Genomic DNA, 14,747 nt, shown 5'->3' on the forward strand with positions numbered 1-14,747 from the left:
ATTATCACTGCTGGAAATTGTAACAGATTAAACAAAATATGGGACCCTGCCCTGGCAATCCACTAAAGGATAACCACAAATCAAAAATTCCTTTTATTAGCAACATTATCACTTGTTCCTTTAGTATTGTGACACGTTTGTTGTTTGCTTGTTGTTTTACTGATTTTAAACTGCAGTTTTATAAAGTTAACATGAGGTTTCCAGATGATCTTTTCTTGTGCTCTTGGTCCTACCACACTCAACACAACAACAGGGGATCATTGATAATATGATAAGAGGTAATACAATGAATTATCCTGGTTGATTATTTTTTCCCCTCTTTAAAAGAACTGCAGATGTATAGTGCAGGTTTATAATGGTGCTGTATTGATAACATGCATTCATAACAGGGTACAGTGGAAGAAAGAAGCTCAGACACACTTCATTATAATGCATTGTAATTCTTATTAAGTTTAAAATGTACAGAAACGGAATTTACAGCATTGTGCGAATTACATTTTTCAAAAGCAGTCTGCGTCTAATTTTAAAAGTACTTCCTGTTGTTTTTAAATAAATACAGCCTACCACAGCAAAGGAGCTCAACACATTCTGACTATACAAGTCTGTGAAGTGACTGGTTGACTTACACAGCATCATTGTATTGGAGCGTCATATGCACATCTTTCACTGGTTCAACCATTTCACAATTTACAAGGGCTGGACAAAGAAAAATCACCTGTGACTTGAGCATACGTGACTGGTACGTTATGCAAATGGCATCCCTGCAATATTTTTACCCTTGTTATTAAATCACAGGTAAGCATTGTAAAGTCCAAACATGGAAAAATCATTGTAAATGTATAGTCTATCAATTGGAATGTATAGTCTATCAAGTGCAAACTGCAAGGACAGCTTCAGTCACAATGGAAAATACAGATCAGACCGACTTTAATAAAATACTAATAGGTGGCTGCTGTTAGATATGTAATACTTGGAAAAGTGAGGACTCTGCGGCCCATTCTGGTAGATGCAAATGGTAGAAATCATGAAGGATTGGTCACTTATTCCTCCAGAACCATTTAATGGTATGGCAGGTGTTTCTATTTTTTTTGTCCAGGCCCAGTACAAACTTTGCTCTTGGACATGGATTAAGTCTCCCACTAAAGCAATCAGTACTGTACTGTACAGCTATGGCCAAAAGTTTTTCATCACCTAGAATTTTAGGATTGAGATATAACTAAAACCAACAAATAAACAAAAACACTATATGAACATAATTTTGATCTTTTTTTTATGTTAGCCTTTTTGTGAGATTCAGGGGGCGAGAGCTGGGACCCTTATTTGCTGTCTATCATTACCAATTTCCTATTTAAAGACTAATCACACACACCTTCCCTGTCTAATGTTTGTGTTTTCCTCCTCCTCCCCTCCTCCTTTCGCACTTTCCTTTGCATCGATTCCCTTCTTGGGGGTAAGTGAGCCCAACCTCCCCGACCTTAGGTCAAGCTACGCTTCCTCAACCTTCGTTAAAGGGAGGTTCTCAACACGCGAGTCAGAGAGGACCCCCAGCCACACTATCCTTTCGTAGCTCATGTGCTTATCTTACCTCATCACGTTGAGGCTCTATTCTATCTCTAGTGCTTGAGACCCGACTAACCCATCTGCTCTGTTTCCTTACAGGTTCCCTGCATGATGCTCCACTGCTCCCGACTTCAGAGGCAGCGTCTCACCTCATTCGAGGGCAGCACCAGATTGGTTAGGGAACCCTCTTCTATCACTTCCTTTCAGGTCCCAGCAACGCTAAGACCTATTCTCTCGCCCCAGGAGGCTACTCTGCCGGGTCAGAGCTTTCTTATGTTGTCAGCTCCTCTGGGCACTCAGCCTTCGAGACAGAGCCCTCTGTTCCATGGTCAGGGATCTCTTTCTATTCAGGCCACTGCCTGTTCAGAAGTCCGGACCGGCAGCTCACTTCTCCAAGTCGTGCTCTCTCCACTCGCTACTGTCCCACTAACAGCTCGGTTCTGCCTCCTCTGTCCTATCCTATAGTCCCAGCGAGCGCCCTGTGAATTAACATGTAATCAAAGAATAAATGATATCACAAGTGTCTACCGGAAGCCATAATAGTAGTACAGTATTTCATGTTCGATTTCAAAATGTCACATTTTAAAATTGTCAGTTTTTCATTAAGTATATGGAAAACTACAAAACGGTATGTAACATTATTCAGCAGGTTTCAATAGACTTTATGAAGCTAAATTAGTTAATTTTATAGGGTGATGCAAAACTTTTGGCCATAGATGTATTTCTGGCCACAGGTATTGTACAAAAAGGTTAAATATTTACTTAATAAATAAATAGATAAATAAAAATGTAAAATATGAGAAACATACAGAAGTGCTTCATTTTTTTTGTTAAGTATCTCATTGTTGCAGACTAGGAGAAGACAGTAAAGATACCCTATATATGATAAATAAATTATATTTATATTTATTATAAATCAGTAGGAATGTGCAGGATGGGGACGGGCCCACACGTTTGGACAGAACCACATTTTTTACACCTGTGTTTGGCTCGACCCACTTTTGAGGCGGCCTTATCCACTTCTGGTTGGCTCTGCCTATTCCTCTTTTCACACCCCTAGCAGTTTATCATGTAATCTGAACTGTATTAAACATAAAACATATCTGTATTTAATATGGAACTGTATTAAACATCAACATCTCACAGACCCAGTGTCCTTAGAAAGCCAGTTTATCATCACCATAATATATTTCAGTGCTCAAGCAAAACAATTGTATTTGATATTGTAAACATAATTTGGTATGCTTAATATTGTGCCATTATTGGTCCATATTATCATAGAAAGTTGACAAGTAAACACTATGACAACACAACCAGCAAAACACACCAGAACCAGTCACCTGACAAGAGAATTACAATTTTAAGTTCTACAACAGCTCAACGTGATCATACAATTATTTCAAAGAGTTAATATTTCTGGTGTAGAAATGGACATATGACAATCATCTTACTTCAAGTTCCACAGTAGCTTTTCTATCTCTGAATTTGGCATCTCACTCAGTCACAGACCTCTTGTTTTATACCATACCGGTTAAGCTCCATATAAGGAACTGAAGAATCAAGCTATAGGAAAGGCACTGAAACAGTGCTAAATAAAATGCATAAAGCACCACTTTATTCCATCAGAATAAGTTTATATTTAAGCGTGAATGCAGTTCTCTTGCCATGAGATGAAGCAGCCAAGTGCATTGTTGATCTGCTTTATAGTCACAGCTGAGTGTCAGGGGGTTATATACTGGAGGGAAGCTGGAACTCCTAGTCTTTAGATGAGAAAAACAGCTTCCTCTGCAGTGCTCTCTACCTTGGGGAGTATGGAATGCATGGCACAGGCAGAGAGATGCAAAGGCAATCCAGGGGTTCAACTTTCAACCTTTGTTTCGGGAGCTCTATTCCCCATGTATTCACTTTCTTCAGTGTCAGTTAACGCAGCGGTGCACATATCACTGAAGAAATCTGAAAGATAGAATGATAATGAAATAAATAAATAAGTGGCACATTTTTACTCAGAAACATCAATTACATTTTTTTTTTTCAAATGTAGAAGCTACCTTTCAAGCTACAAAATGAGAAACTACAGTTTTTATTTCCTAACTAACAGGTGTTTTCCACCCTTTTAAAAACAACACAAAAATAAATCAATAAATAAATAAAATACATAAATAATGTATGCTTTAGAAAAACAGTACATAAAACAATCCTTGAAACAATCCTTAGGGTTTTGTTATTGAGTTTTACTGGATTTTAAAAGGATATTGTTAACATTTTCAGAAAATGCCGTTTCTGCTTAAACATTTCTTTCTCCTAGACTTATCTAACTAATGTCCCTTTTGGGAGTCTTTTTGGAAGCACTCCCAGTGGTTGGGGGGGGGGGGGGGGGGGGGGGAGAGAAAAAAACACTTTTGCCATAATAGCATGGTAAATAACAATCTAAGTGGAAACGATGAAATAAAGAATTCCAATGAACATCCGTAATAGGATTTTAAACAGGTAATAGATAAAATATTATAGAAATGTGAAGATATTCATGTTTGGTATTATGTGAACAACAGAAGCAGTGCAAAGCAGCAACAATAGCATCTAGCGGGCAGGAGAGGGGTATGAAGCCTTCCACAGAATGGTTTAATATCAGAACAAGCATGCCAATTACACGAAAATCATGCTCCTTCTTCGGGTCATTAAAGCTGGGTTCTATGGTTTTGCCCTGTACTATACAGAGCTTTATCAGAATATATAGCATGGTGCCATTTTAATATCTAGCTTAATCGATATGAACCATCAGGGCAAGTAAATATCATCTTGAGTTATTTTTAGGTCTTAATAAGTAAGAATTAAATCGGTCTATAAAACTGAATTTGCATGTCTCAAGGTATTACACCCCCTGAGAGTAGAGCTGTCAGATAATCCCTAATGGAACTAATAACATACTTGCACTGATGGTTCTGAATGGTTATAGATGTTAACACTTTAACAGGAGGTACCAGAATTACTGTTTAAGTGAACTCCTCCAGCTGTTTTCAGTATGCTGGATGGAACCAACCCTGTCTTCTGAGTTATAAGGTTCTTGACTAGCCTAAAACATAAACAGATAATGGCAAGAGGTTCACTTCAATTGTTCAACTTCATTCTGCTAAACCAGCATTACCTGAATTAGATGGCAGGTATCTTCAAAGGCCAAACTAGATTACAGTCAGATTAAAAAAAAAAAAAGGACAAATGGTTTGTATGCTTTTTGTATAAATTGTTACCCCAATACTGTGAGGATAAAACATGGGAGTCATTTGTAATGACGAGAACCAAAGCTGATATTGCTGTGGAAATGTGAGGTGACAATCAAGCTATTAAAACCATTCTTTAATTGTTTGGTAATCAGGTGTTTTATTTGTATTTTTAAATTAGTAGGATATAGGTTTCGATAAAAAAAAAAAAAATTAAAAAAATATGCCATACTTTTGAACGATGATTGACTGTTTAATTACTAAACAAGATGGTAAATTCTAAAACGAGCCACGTCTTTAAAGAATGTTCAACTAAAATCTTAAACCCTTCAGGAACTTGATGCAGAAATCAACAACTTCAACTGACAACTGATACTCGTCTGTTGTAATCTCTTGTAGCAATATATCATATTAGCGGGGTATATGTGTCAAATGCATGAATTGTGAATATGTTTATTAGAAGGACCAAGAGGGTACCAAGCTACAGTACATTGGAAAACAGTTACAAATGAAAGAATTGTTGAAGAATGATGTAAAACACAGGTTAGGTATAAACAGGCTTGTTGTGTAGAGTTCTTTTTTTGGACCACAGGAAAGAATGAAAACTGCTATCATCCCCGAAATTGGTAATTATGCACATAACATGCCTTTTTTGCATTTGCATGCTGATTTTGATGTTTAATAAAGTACTAGTATTAAACTAATTGGGTACTGAGCTAACCATGCTGGGTTCATCCACAAAATAAGTCACACCAGTGAGCCAGAAACCTATATTTTTATATGTATCTTGATAACACAGTACTGTAAGGTTTTATATAAATTGTCATAATTTTATGTACCCCTTTAAATGGTAAAGAAGTGAGAAATCATTGAAACTGTCTCCGAACAGGGTTAGAAACTAACAAAATCTTAAAGGTAGACGACCCAGTCACAAATGTGTCACTCTGGCTTTTGTCATACTGGACACAAACCATGCAGTACATCTTATTTTCTTAAGGCGTAGACTTACTGCAGCCAGTCAAACTGTGAAAGCCAGGTTACGTGAAAAGAGCCCTGCCTCTTCTCTCTGTCATATTCCTGGTATTGTTTGCAAATCATCGTCTTTTTTTTGTGGTGGGGGATCGCAACCCGGTATAAATCGCCACATTTTTGTAAAATTACTTTACACTTGCTTCAAAAGACGCAATACGCTATTAATTTATTCATCGCCGTAATTTAAATGTAAACTTTCGGTATTATAAACTAAATCTACTTTTTAGACATCAAAAACGTTAAAACGCAAAATAGCTTGAGAGAATAGCCATTTCCTCACATTACGTTTCTTTGAAACGGACCATATGAAATTGTTTTTCTAATATTTACACTAAATCTTGTAATATGAGTATGTTAGTAGTAATAAAACAGTTAAGCAATCATCCCTTAAATCTATATAGTTTTAAATACTTTAATATTTTACACTGATTAAAGATCAACCTACCAAATAAGTGTGTTGTTTTCAAGCAATTGGGCTTTTAAAAAAAAAAACTAATTGAAAAATTCAATGTAAGAATGTGAGGAAAATCGCTGTTTTTATACTGTTTTTATACTGTCTAAAAAGTAAATTTTGTTTATACCGAAAGTTCAGTTATGGTAAACCACGGCAATGAATAAAATAACAGTGTAAGTAATCACATGGACAAAATTCAATTAAACGCTCAAAAGAATGCAAAATTTGGCATGACAAGGGAGAGATGTAGGGAGGTTTCAGATCTGAGTGATCTGAAAGTATTATGAATGGTTGTTCACCACTGCTTCACCCCGTTAGAAAATGGAAATGCAAGCCTGTGAACGTGAGAGAATAGCTCTACACTTTTTAAGCACTCACCCACAGGATTACTGAGACGCACACATCAACTTGTTCTCTTCTGATTTAATCTACGTCAGGCAAACGGATGTGCGTTAGTTTCCAACCCTACTGAACACTGTGTGGTTTTCCTGAGTTTGGTGTAAGGCTTTTCAAATATAGCCCAAGTTTGTGAATCGTGCAACTCTGCAAGCAGACATTTCCCACCTATTCAGATCAACCTGATGAACTGGTTTAATTGTGGGTCATGTCTTTGTTTGTCACAAGATGTTATCACTTTAAAAGCTGTTTATTGACATTTGATGAAATGAAACTCTTTTGATTGAAATTACCTGAAGAAGATTGACTTATTATTTCTAAGAGGAAATCAAACCTTACAATATGTTATTCTACATACTGTAAATCACTCATTTTAATATACTTTACTATGACACTAACACCTCATTTACTTACTTACTAAAATACCTCTTACTGTACTCAATTTTCATTAAATTATTCATTGCCATTTCTGACTATATACCACTATATTATTTTGTATATATTGTTGATATACATCATGGTGATCTCTTTTTTTTTGTCATACCGACAGCTCTAATTCTGAATGTACAGCCTTGGCTGGGGGTACTCACCACTGGCCATTCTCCCCTTCCTCCAGAAACTGCACTAAATCCCCAGACTCCAGGGACAGCTCTTCAGAGGTTTTGGCATCATAGGTCACCTGAACTTGAAACACACCATGGTCCTTGCAAAGGGGACAATGCAAAGAAAATGCAATAAAAACAGTGCCTGTCAATTTGATCTCTCTATTTTAGCAACAACTCCTGCAGTCTGACCCTTATATTACTGTAAATAGCAGTTCTCTTAAAATGTGTTGAATTAAACCACTGAGGAGATCATTTCTTAGATGCAAGATGCATTGAAGAGAAACAGATCTAGATCAATGTGAAATTGCTCACTAAATACAGAAAACTGCACTAAATACTGTATGAATCTTGTCTTTGCATTAATAACACATTATTTTAGCAGTCTGAGAGTTCCTTTCTGTTTTTGGATTCAAAAAGTTTTTTGTCCAATGTGTATTATTGGTCTATTTCAGTACACAATTCCAGTCCTCAAACTATTTTTGCATTAGACAAGTGTGGCAGGGTGACTGGGGGGGTGACGTCAGGCAGGAGCAGGAAGGAAAGTACTGACACCAGGGACTGCAGTTTTCCAAACAAAAAAGACGCGGCTGGCCGCTGTTTTTATTAAGCAAAAATAACAAAAATAAATCAAATATTTAAACACAAAAACACTTGCTCACAGAGCGAAAATAAAAATGTTAAACCAAAAATAATCACGGACACCAAACAAACTGATCAGGCTGGGCAATCGCCTTCACTGAACCTACGGTACTTTCGTTTTAGCTCTTTGATTCTTTGCTCACTCGTTCCTCCTCTGAACTCCCACACCGAGCTGGAGAGCTGCAGCCTTTTTATATCATGGCCGAGGGGTTTAACTAATTAGTAATCATCCTATTACCCCTCGGCCACAATCTGCACGGGTTTATTAATTATGTGTGACTGCCGGCTAGATTAATAACAACGCACTAGCCGACAGCCACACATGACCACAAGGAAAAACAAAAACACACGGCACTTCGCCGTCACTAAATTTAAATACAACACGATAATAATAATAATAATAATAATAATACAAAATAACACAGGGGCGGAGGGGGACCCCGTTCTAAAATAAAATAAACAAATCAATGTACAGGGCACCTCGTCCTGTTACACAAGTAAAACAGCATTATCAATACTTTGTATAATTGATCCCTTGTTTGTATTTATTAAAAGGCTTACAAAATAAAACGACACTGCTTGACCATTTTTCTTTAATGTGACCTTCAAAAGGTGCTTACATTTTTGTTATTGGGTTCCTCCTCTGCCTCTGAAGAGTTGGAGAGCTCCTCTGGGCTGGAAGGGATCGCTTCAAAATCCTCGCAAGTGTCCAGCGATGGAATCTGTCTATTTGTCCAGCCTTTAAAAACAAATACGATTCATCATTTCTGCTCATTTCTAGCGATGTTTAACTATAGGTTATGCAGTCTACACGTGCCTAAACAGCAGCAGTCTAACCCTGTTAAATAATGTGAAAAGACATTAAAAAATTAGAAAGATGTAAATGAATGTAAAATGTATTAATATTACTCTCTCAGTAACACACCAAAATTATATAAAATAAATTATTTATCTTATGAATTGACCAAATAAAAGTAAATGTGCTCACCAGTAATGTCAAGTACAATTCATGGGAAGCAAGCAGTTTATAATATGCAAGATTCCTTACAAAAACAGCTTATACCAGCTGCAAATCTGACCCCAAAATTTGAATGGCCCACTGCTACTGTAATTAACTAATACTGTCCTGAGATGTATACCAAAAATTCCCAATGATACATTAAAAAACTGCTTACAGTGAAAAACTCACACAAATTAAAAAAATAAAACATGCAAAAAAGCAACCCATGAAACAGTTAATGACAACTGACAGGAGTTTCTTTGTCTTAAGTTACCTGGCTGGGAAGTAGATCTAGTAACAGCTGAGTTTGTACTTATAGTACTGCTGCGTTTGCTTTCAGCCGGTACAGCATCTCTTAAAGTATCTGGGATGAAAAGGACGTTTTTACAGTGCGGTACTTGGGCTGGTGCAAGAAAATGAATACAACAAGACAACAGCAGGAGACCAACAAACAAATATTACTAAAAGAAATGCCAACATTGCAGAGCAAGCCACCCAGGCCAGATGAAATACATTGTAAAATGACTAAATATGTTCTACTATAAATCACAGAAGCTCTTACAAATACACAGTACTGTCAGACGTTTTACAAACACAGTGGTTGTGGTTACTTATTGTAGTCCCACTCTCTTGATAGTTTGATTAAACAGCGCCATAGAGTGCCATGAGGCAATATTCTCGTGAAACAAACTGCCAGTTAGTGCTGCTGCTGACAACCATTATTAACAGGAAAGTCAATATGATAAAAAATACAATTTTACAAGCATGCTGCATTTCTGTCTTGGAATTACTTCCTGGTTTTATTATCACAGCAAGCACTAGCACATGCTCACGGCCTTCAGGGCGGTCCTCAGTTTAAAGTAAGCTATTGTAAACCCACTCTCTTGACAGACCAAGAATAACAACTACACATCAAAGAGAACATGCTTTTACTGTAGCTGTTTAAGAAGCATACCACCACCTCACGAACACGACACGGTGCAGGCAAAAAACGAACAAACAAAACGACAAGTCAAACTCAATTAACAACAACAGCAACAAAAACTGTTTTTATGCATAATAACTCAAGATGTCCAGCTATACCTTCATACCCCAATGGAGTGGGGTCACTCTTTATTTCATGCCTCTTAGCTTTAAGATTAGGAGCAAGAGCACCTGTATAAAACAATGCACAGCATTAAACAAGAGAACAACCTGCACAAAATCACAGGGCGTAAAATAAAAGCGCTCAAATACAATGTTGTCACTATGGACTCTAGAAACCATCTTGAATTTCTTGGAAATGTTTTTTTTTTTTTTTTTACATTAGGTCAAACCTCATTCTACAATAAAAAATACAAAAAAAGGATATATTTTTTTCCAGTGTACAGATGTATACCTAGCACCAGTGATGTATCAGATAATATAATAAAAACGGAGTACAATGTCTGTCAAGTAAATGCAGCATATGGAAACCGCTGGCCTTCAAGTACCTTTTGTGCGTCTAGTAGCTGAGGAACTGATTGAGGAGGCTAAAGAGAAGCGACGTGTGACTTCTGTCTCCTTAGACTGAGGCTCTGGAGTGAAACGCAGGGTTTGCAGTTAGTAAGCCAGGGAAGGGAGAACAAAAATGCATGAAAAATGGGGTTTAAGCAACTTGCAGACACAGCGGTCACACTTGATGTTAACTGGGTAATATTTGCCAGTAAAACATGCCATGTTGTATTATTTCTCAAACCTTTTCCTTAACAGGAAGTACAGAACTTCCTGTTGATATAAAGTGTGACCGACATGTCTCCTCATGGTACTCAGCTTGCAGCGTTCAGGAATATAACATTATTTAGTATACCTTTATGATCACCACAGTGCCTAAGTGATTCAATAATAATAATAAAAAAGTGCTAGACATATCCCTGTTTATGGTGAGATTCAAACATTTTTTCAATTAAGTGCTTCTACAATATTTGAGGAATGTCTTCCTATGAGGGGGGGAGGGGGGGTGCGGCAGCTGGTGCTGCTTCTGACAATCATTGGATATGCAGAACAGGAAATAGAAAAAAAAAACTGCAAAACGAAGATAAACCCATGCAAAGATTGAAATCATTCAGAAGCACAGATTAAATAAGTCAATGCGGTTCCTATCTGACGTGATTGCAAAAGATCAGTATAGCAATTAAAGCATTTCTAAGTATTCTCCATAAGTTAATTAATGTATAAAACACACAGTGAAAAGAGCGAATTAATGAAATATAGGCTCTGTATAACCAATTTCCTGTAGTTCACTAAGCGGTTTTCTGGTTTCTCACAGCTACAGTTCTTAATTTCAAGGAATCAAATGATATTTGGTTTGTTACTATATAGATATGCCTTTGATGTAATAGAATTTGAACACAGCAAATGTCTGTGGCTTTAATAATGCGGCAAGCCAGACTGCACGTATTTATTGAGAGTGCTGTATATGTTTGTACATCGTTTTGAAAAATCCACAGCTATTTTTGTTAACAGCCCCAGATATCAAAGTAGTGTCCCGAGGACAAAATAAAATGAAGGAGAGTAAAGCTGCGATGCAGATGGCAACTTCTGAAACACCAACAGGCTCAGGGGCTGACTTTACCTTTAGAGTGAGGCCTTCGGTTGGAAAGACCCTGCAATGTGAATCGCTTTTTAGCAAGAGCAGAACACTCAAGATTATGACTGGCAGAAGCATCAGCTAGGAAAGGAAAAGCAAAGGGAAAGGCAGAAGTAAGGAAGGCAGGGTATATGCCGGCAGCTCAGGGTCTCATGAAAGTGTTCACATGTAACAAAGCTTGAAAGCAATATCTATCCACTAACACCTAAACATAGCGGAACAGTACTTCAAGAAAGCATGTCTTCCTAGTTCAATATTAGAACTAAGTTTCTGCAGTAGCACTGCAACTTTTAAAATGTACTTACTATTCAAAAAAAATTGAAAACAATTAAAAGGGAGAGCATTACTTCCATTCCACTAAGTGACATTTGTTAATGATAAAACATTAGTAAATGAATCAACTCTTGTAAGAAGTCCCATATGATATGGAACTGTACAAAGCATTCAGTAAAACAAAGACCGGAGAGACAGTAACTAAACACTGTTTTTGACTGATTTGTTTGTTTTCAGTGATTTTTATAATTCAATCAGAAAATGTATGGAATAAAGCTAGCAATTTGCTAATAATCTTTAATCTGATATATTTTGTTTAAGTTGCCTAGATTTCTAATTTCCCAGTGTTCCTTTAAAGTTTACTGTTTCAGAGTTTTCTGCTTTAAAGCTTGTTCTTGTTTAAGTTTCATGGTTTTGTAATAAAAACAAGAAGTTTGTACTATAATGTGATGGGAGGTGTAGCTTGTCATTATTTCTCATGACACTGAAGAGCGTGAAACTTGAATCAAACCATGTATGCTTGTTGAACTGAAGAGGGCAGTTTTGGCTATATATTGTGCTCCAGGACTACCTGACAAAAGATTCAACGCCTTCAACTTGATAAGGTTTAAGGTTTTCTATATTTCTCTTAATGTACCTTAAGCTTAGCAGGATTGTTAGCAAACTGGTAAACTAAAACAATACAACAGCCTTCCAAAATTCAAACGTAATTCTCGATTCCGAGAATGGGGTCATAATCAGACCACAGGTCTGAAGCAGAAATAACCCTTTTTTGGACTGTGCACATCACACTTGAATCACGTACTTCTCTTTTGTCTAGTGTTGAGACTAGAGATGCTGCTTCTCTTATTAACTGTTTCAGGGCTTGAGGATTCAGACTTGTTGCTTTCTTGCTTGCAAGAAGACTTTCTCATATTTCTGCAAAATATGAAACAGTAATGACACACATAAATACAGAGATACAGTGTGCAGCCCTAATCCATACCTTTATAACAGAAGTAGCTGTAAATTATTTTGTTTTATTGTTTAAAAATAATATACAGCAAAACTCCCGTCATGTCCTAATTTTGACTACCCAAATAGAAATTATCTTTACACTGAACAACACTGATAAATACAGTAGTAAATAGACAGGTTCCAAACTACTACAGCTGTATGTCCACATTGTGGCAGCTTACATCCACAATGTACCTCTGAAAGCAAAATAAATTATACAGTACTGTACCTTGCATTGGGGGAATTCATAGGAGCGTGATATACATTTTCAGTGATCCTTTGGTGAAGCTGGCTTGCCTCTATTTATTCAAGAACAAAGAATACCGAAAAGAGCAGTTATTATTAAAGGAATGCATTGTAGAAACTTATCTAGGAACTCAGAAAGTACACCTACCAGAATGATTTTTTGTTTAACATTTCTCCAGGGTGTAACTGGACTGGTGGATGTGTGAACTTGGATTTACCTGAATGGGGATCCAGGATATCCAGATATTTTTAGTTATAGGCACCCGCCATAGATTGCCTACCTGTGCCAACCTCAAGCTAACTAATTCAAATGGAAATTGAATTGAAAGTAACATCATACAATGGAGCTATAGTTTGAACTTTGGATATATAAACTTCAGCCACAGTGTTGAGGAGTTCATATCTGGTAAACACAGAGGTAACACAGAGGCAACTTCCCTACAATACTGTATCCGCTTCAGAACCTACAAACACCAACCATACAAAATCCATACATAGCAATCCTGTGGAAGAGGATATTAAAATGGGGATATCAAGAAGCATGTAAAGTTCATATTTGAAATAATGTATGGCTGAGGATACTGTATAGTTAAGTAGTGTGAATTAGAAACACCCCAAAACAGCACGTAACATTGCTCTCTGTGATAATGGGAGTACCTCTGCATGCTTCCAATTGTCCTGTCAACACTTTTCTGATTTCAGTAACCCATAGATTCTTCACATCCATCGATGAGGCCTGTTCATGAAAGCACAACAAAAAGTGTGTTGGTTGGGTTATGTACCCACCCCAGTAGTAGACCTCTTTGGTGTTTGTAAATTGCCTATATTTAGGGTTGCCTGGTTTAGCGTTTATTTTTTAGGAGCACACAAAATAACTAAAAAAATCACTCACGTCTTAGAGTAACATATTTGATTGAGATTTCTCATTGAATGATCATGAGTGGGATGGAAAAAATATCAAACACCCTTCAAGTTTAGCCTTCACATATTAGTTCTATAACTTTTTTATTAAGCTGAAATATTATTATTATTATTTATTTCTTAGCAGACGCCCTAATCCAGGGCGACTTACAATTGTTACAAGATATCACATTATTTTTTACATACAATTACCCATTTATACAGTTGGGTTTTTATTGGAGCAATCTAGGTAAAGTACCTTGCTCAAGGGTACAGCAGCAGTGTCCCCCACCTGGGATTGAACCCACGACCCTCCGGTCAAGAGTCCAGAGTCTTAACCACTACTCCACACTGCTGCCCCAAACTAAAACTCACTCTAACTTCAGAATTAGAAAAAGTAGTAGTTTTACTTTTACTATATTACAACCAGCTCCCTTAACTTGATTGGCCATAACTTAGTGAGGCAAAAGGGTCATGACATACGATTGGCACTGATTTAATTAAATATTCTAAAATGTCAGTGTGTATTGCTGCATTTTGTATTGTGTGCACTCCTAAAACAAAATGTTGACAGCAGGCAAAGCCAACCATTGAGATATAGATATATATATACACTGCCACTCAATTATGCAGGTATACAGCACATACAGTACAGCTGTAAGAAAAATACAAATTTGTTACTGTTGGATATTATATATAATATTTTGATACTGTTGGACGTGAGTGACTGAGGATTGATAGTATTTTGTAGTTTGTAGTATGATATTCAGAGGTTTATTTTTTTCTTATGGCACGTGATTGAGTGTTTGGATAACTATAATCA

General features: G+C 36.8%; 1 protein-coding gene across 16 annotated transcripts in view; it reads right to left on the bottom strand.

Moving 5' to 3' along the window:
• Positions 1-420: 420 nt before the first annotated feature.
• Positions 421-14,747, bottom strand: part of LOC117422987 (guanine nucleotide exchange factor DBS-like) — a 92,622-nt gene continuing 78,295 nt past the window's right edge. For 9 of the 16 annotated variants that reach the window (XM_034038280.3, XM_034038263.3, XM_034038264.3 and 6 more), the window contains exons 24-34: positions 13,682-13,760; positions 13,008-13,077; positions 12,588-12,700; positions 11,495-11,590; positions 10,374-10,457; positions 9,985-10,056; positions 9,176-9,265; positions 8,522-8,640; positions 7,248-7,360; positions 4,539-4,630; positions 421-3,513 (exon numbers count right to left, since the gene is read on the bottom strand). In XM_034038280.3, coding sequence (XP_033894171.3) covers positions 3,419-3,513; positions 4,539-4,630; positions 7,248-7,360; positions 8,522-8,640; positions 9,176-9,265; positions 9,985-10,056; positions 10,374-10,457; positions 11,495-11,590; positions 12,588-12,700; positions 13,008-13,077; positions 13,682-13,760 — 1,023 coding nt within the window. In that variant the 3' untranslated portion in view covers positions 421-3,418. Of the gene's footprint in view, positions 3,514-4,538; positions 4,631-4,702; positions 4,737-7,247; positions 7,361-8,521; positions 8,641-9,175; positions 9,266-9,984; positions 10,057-10,373; positions 10,458-11,494; positions 11,591-12,587; positions 12,701-13,007; positions 13,078-13,681; positions 13,761-14,747 lie in introns of all 16 variants that reach the window. The other 7 variants (XM_058990215.1, XM_058990217.1, XM_058990216.1 and 4 more) reach the window with 7 other exon arrangements.

This window comes from Acipenser ruthenus, chromosome 17 (genome assembly GCF_902713425.1).
Source record: "Acipenser ruthenus chromosome 17, fAciRut3.2 maternal haplotype, whole genome shotgun sequence".
Classification (NCBI taxonomy): Eukaryota; Metazoa; Chordata; class Actinopteri; order Acipenseriformes; family Acipenseridae; genus Acipenser; species Acipenser ruthenus.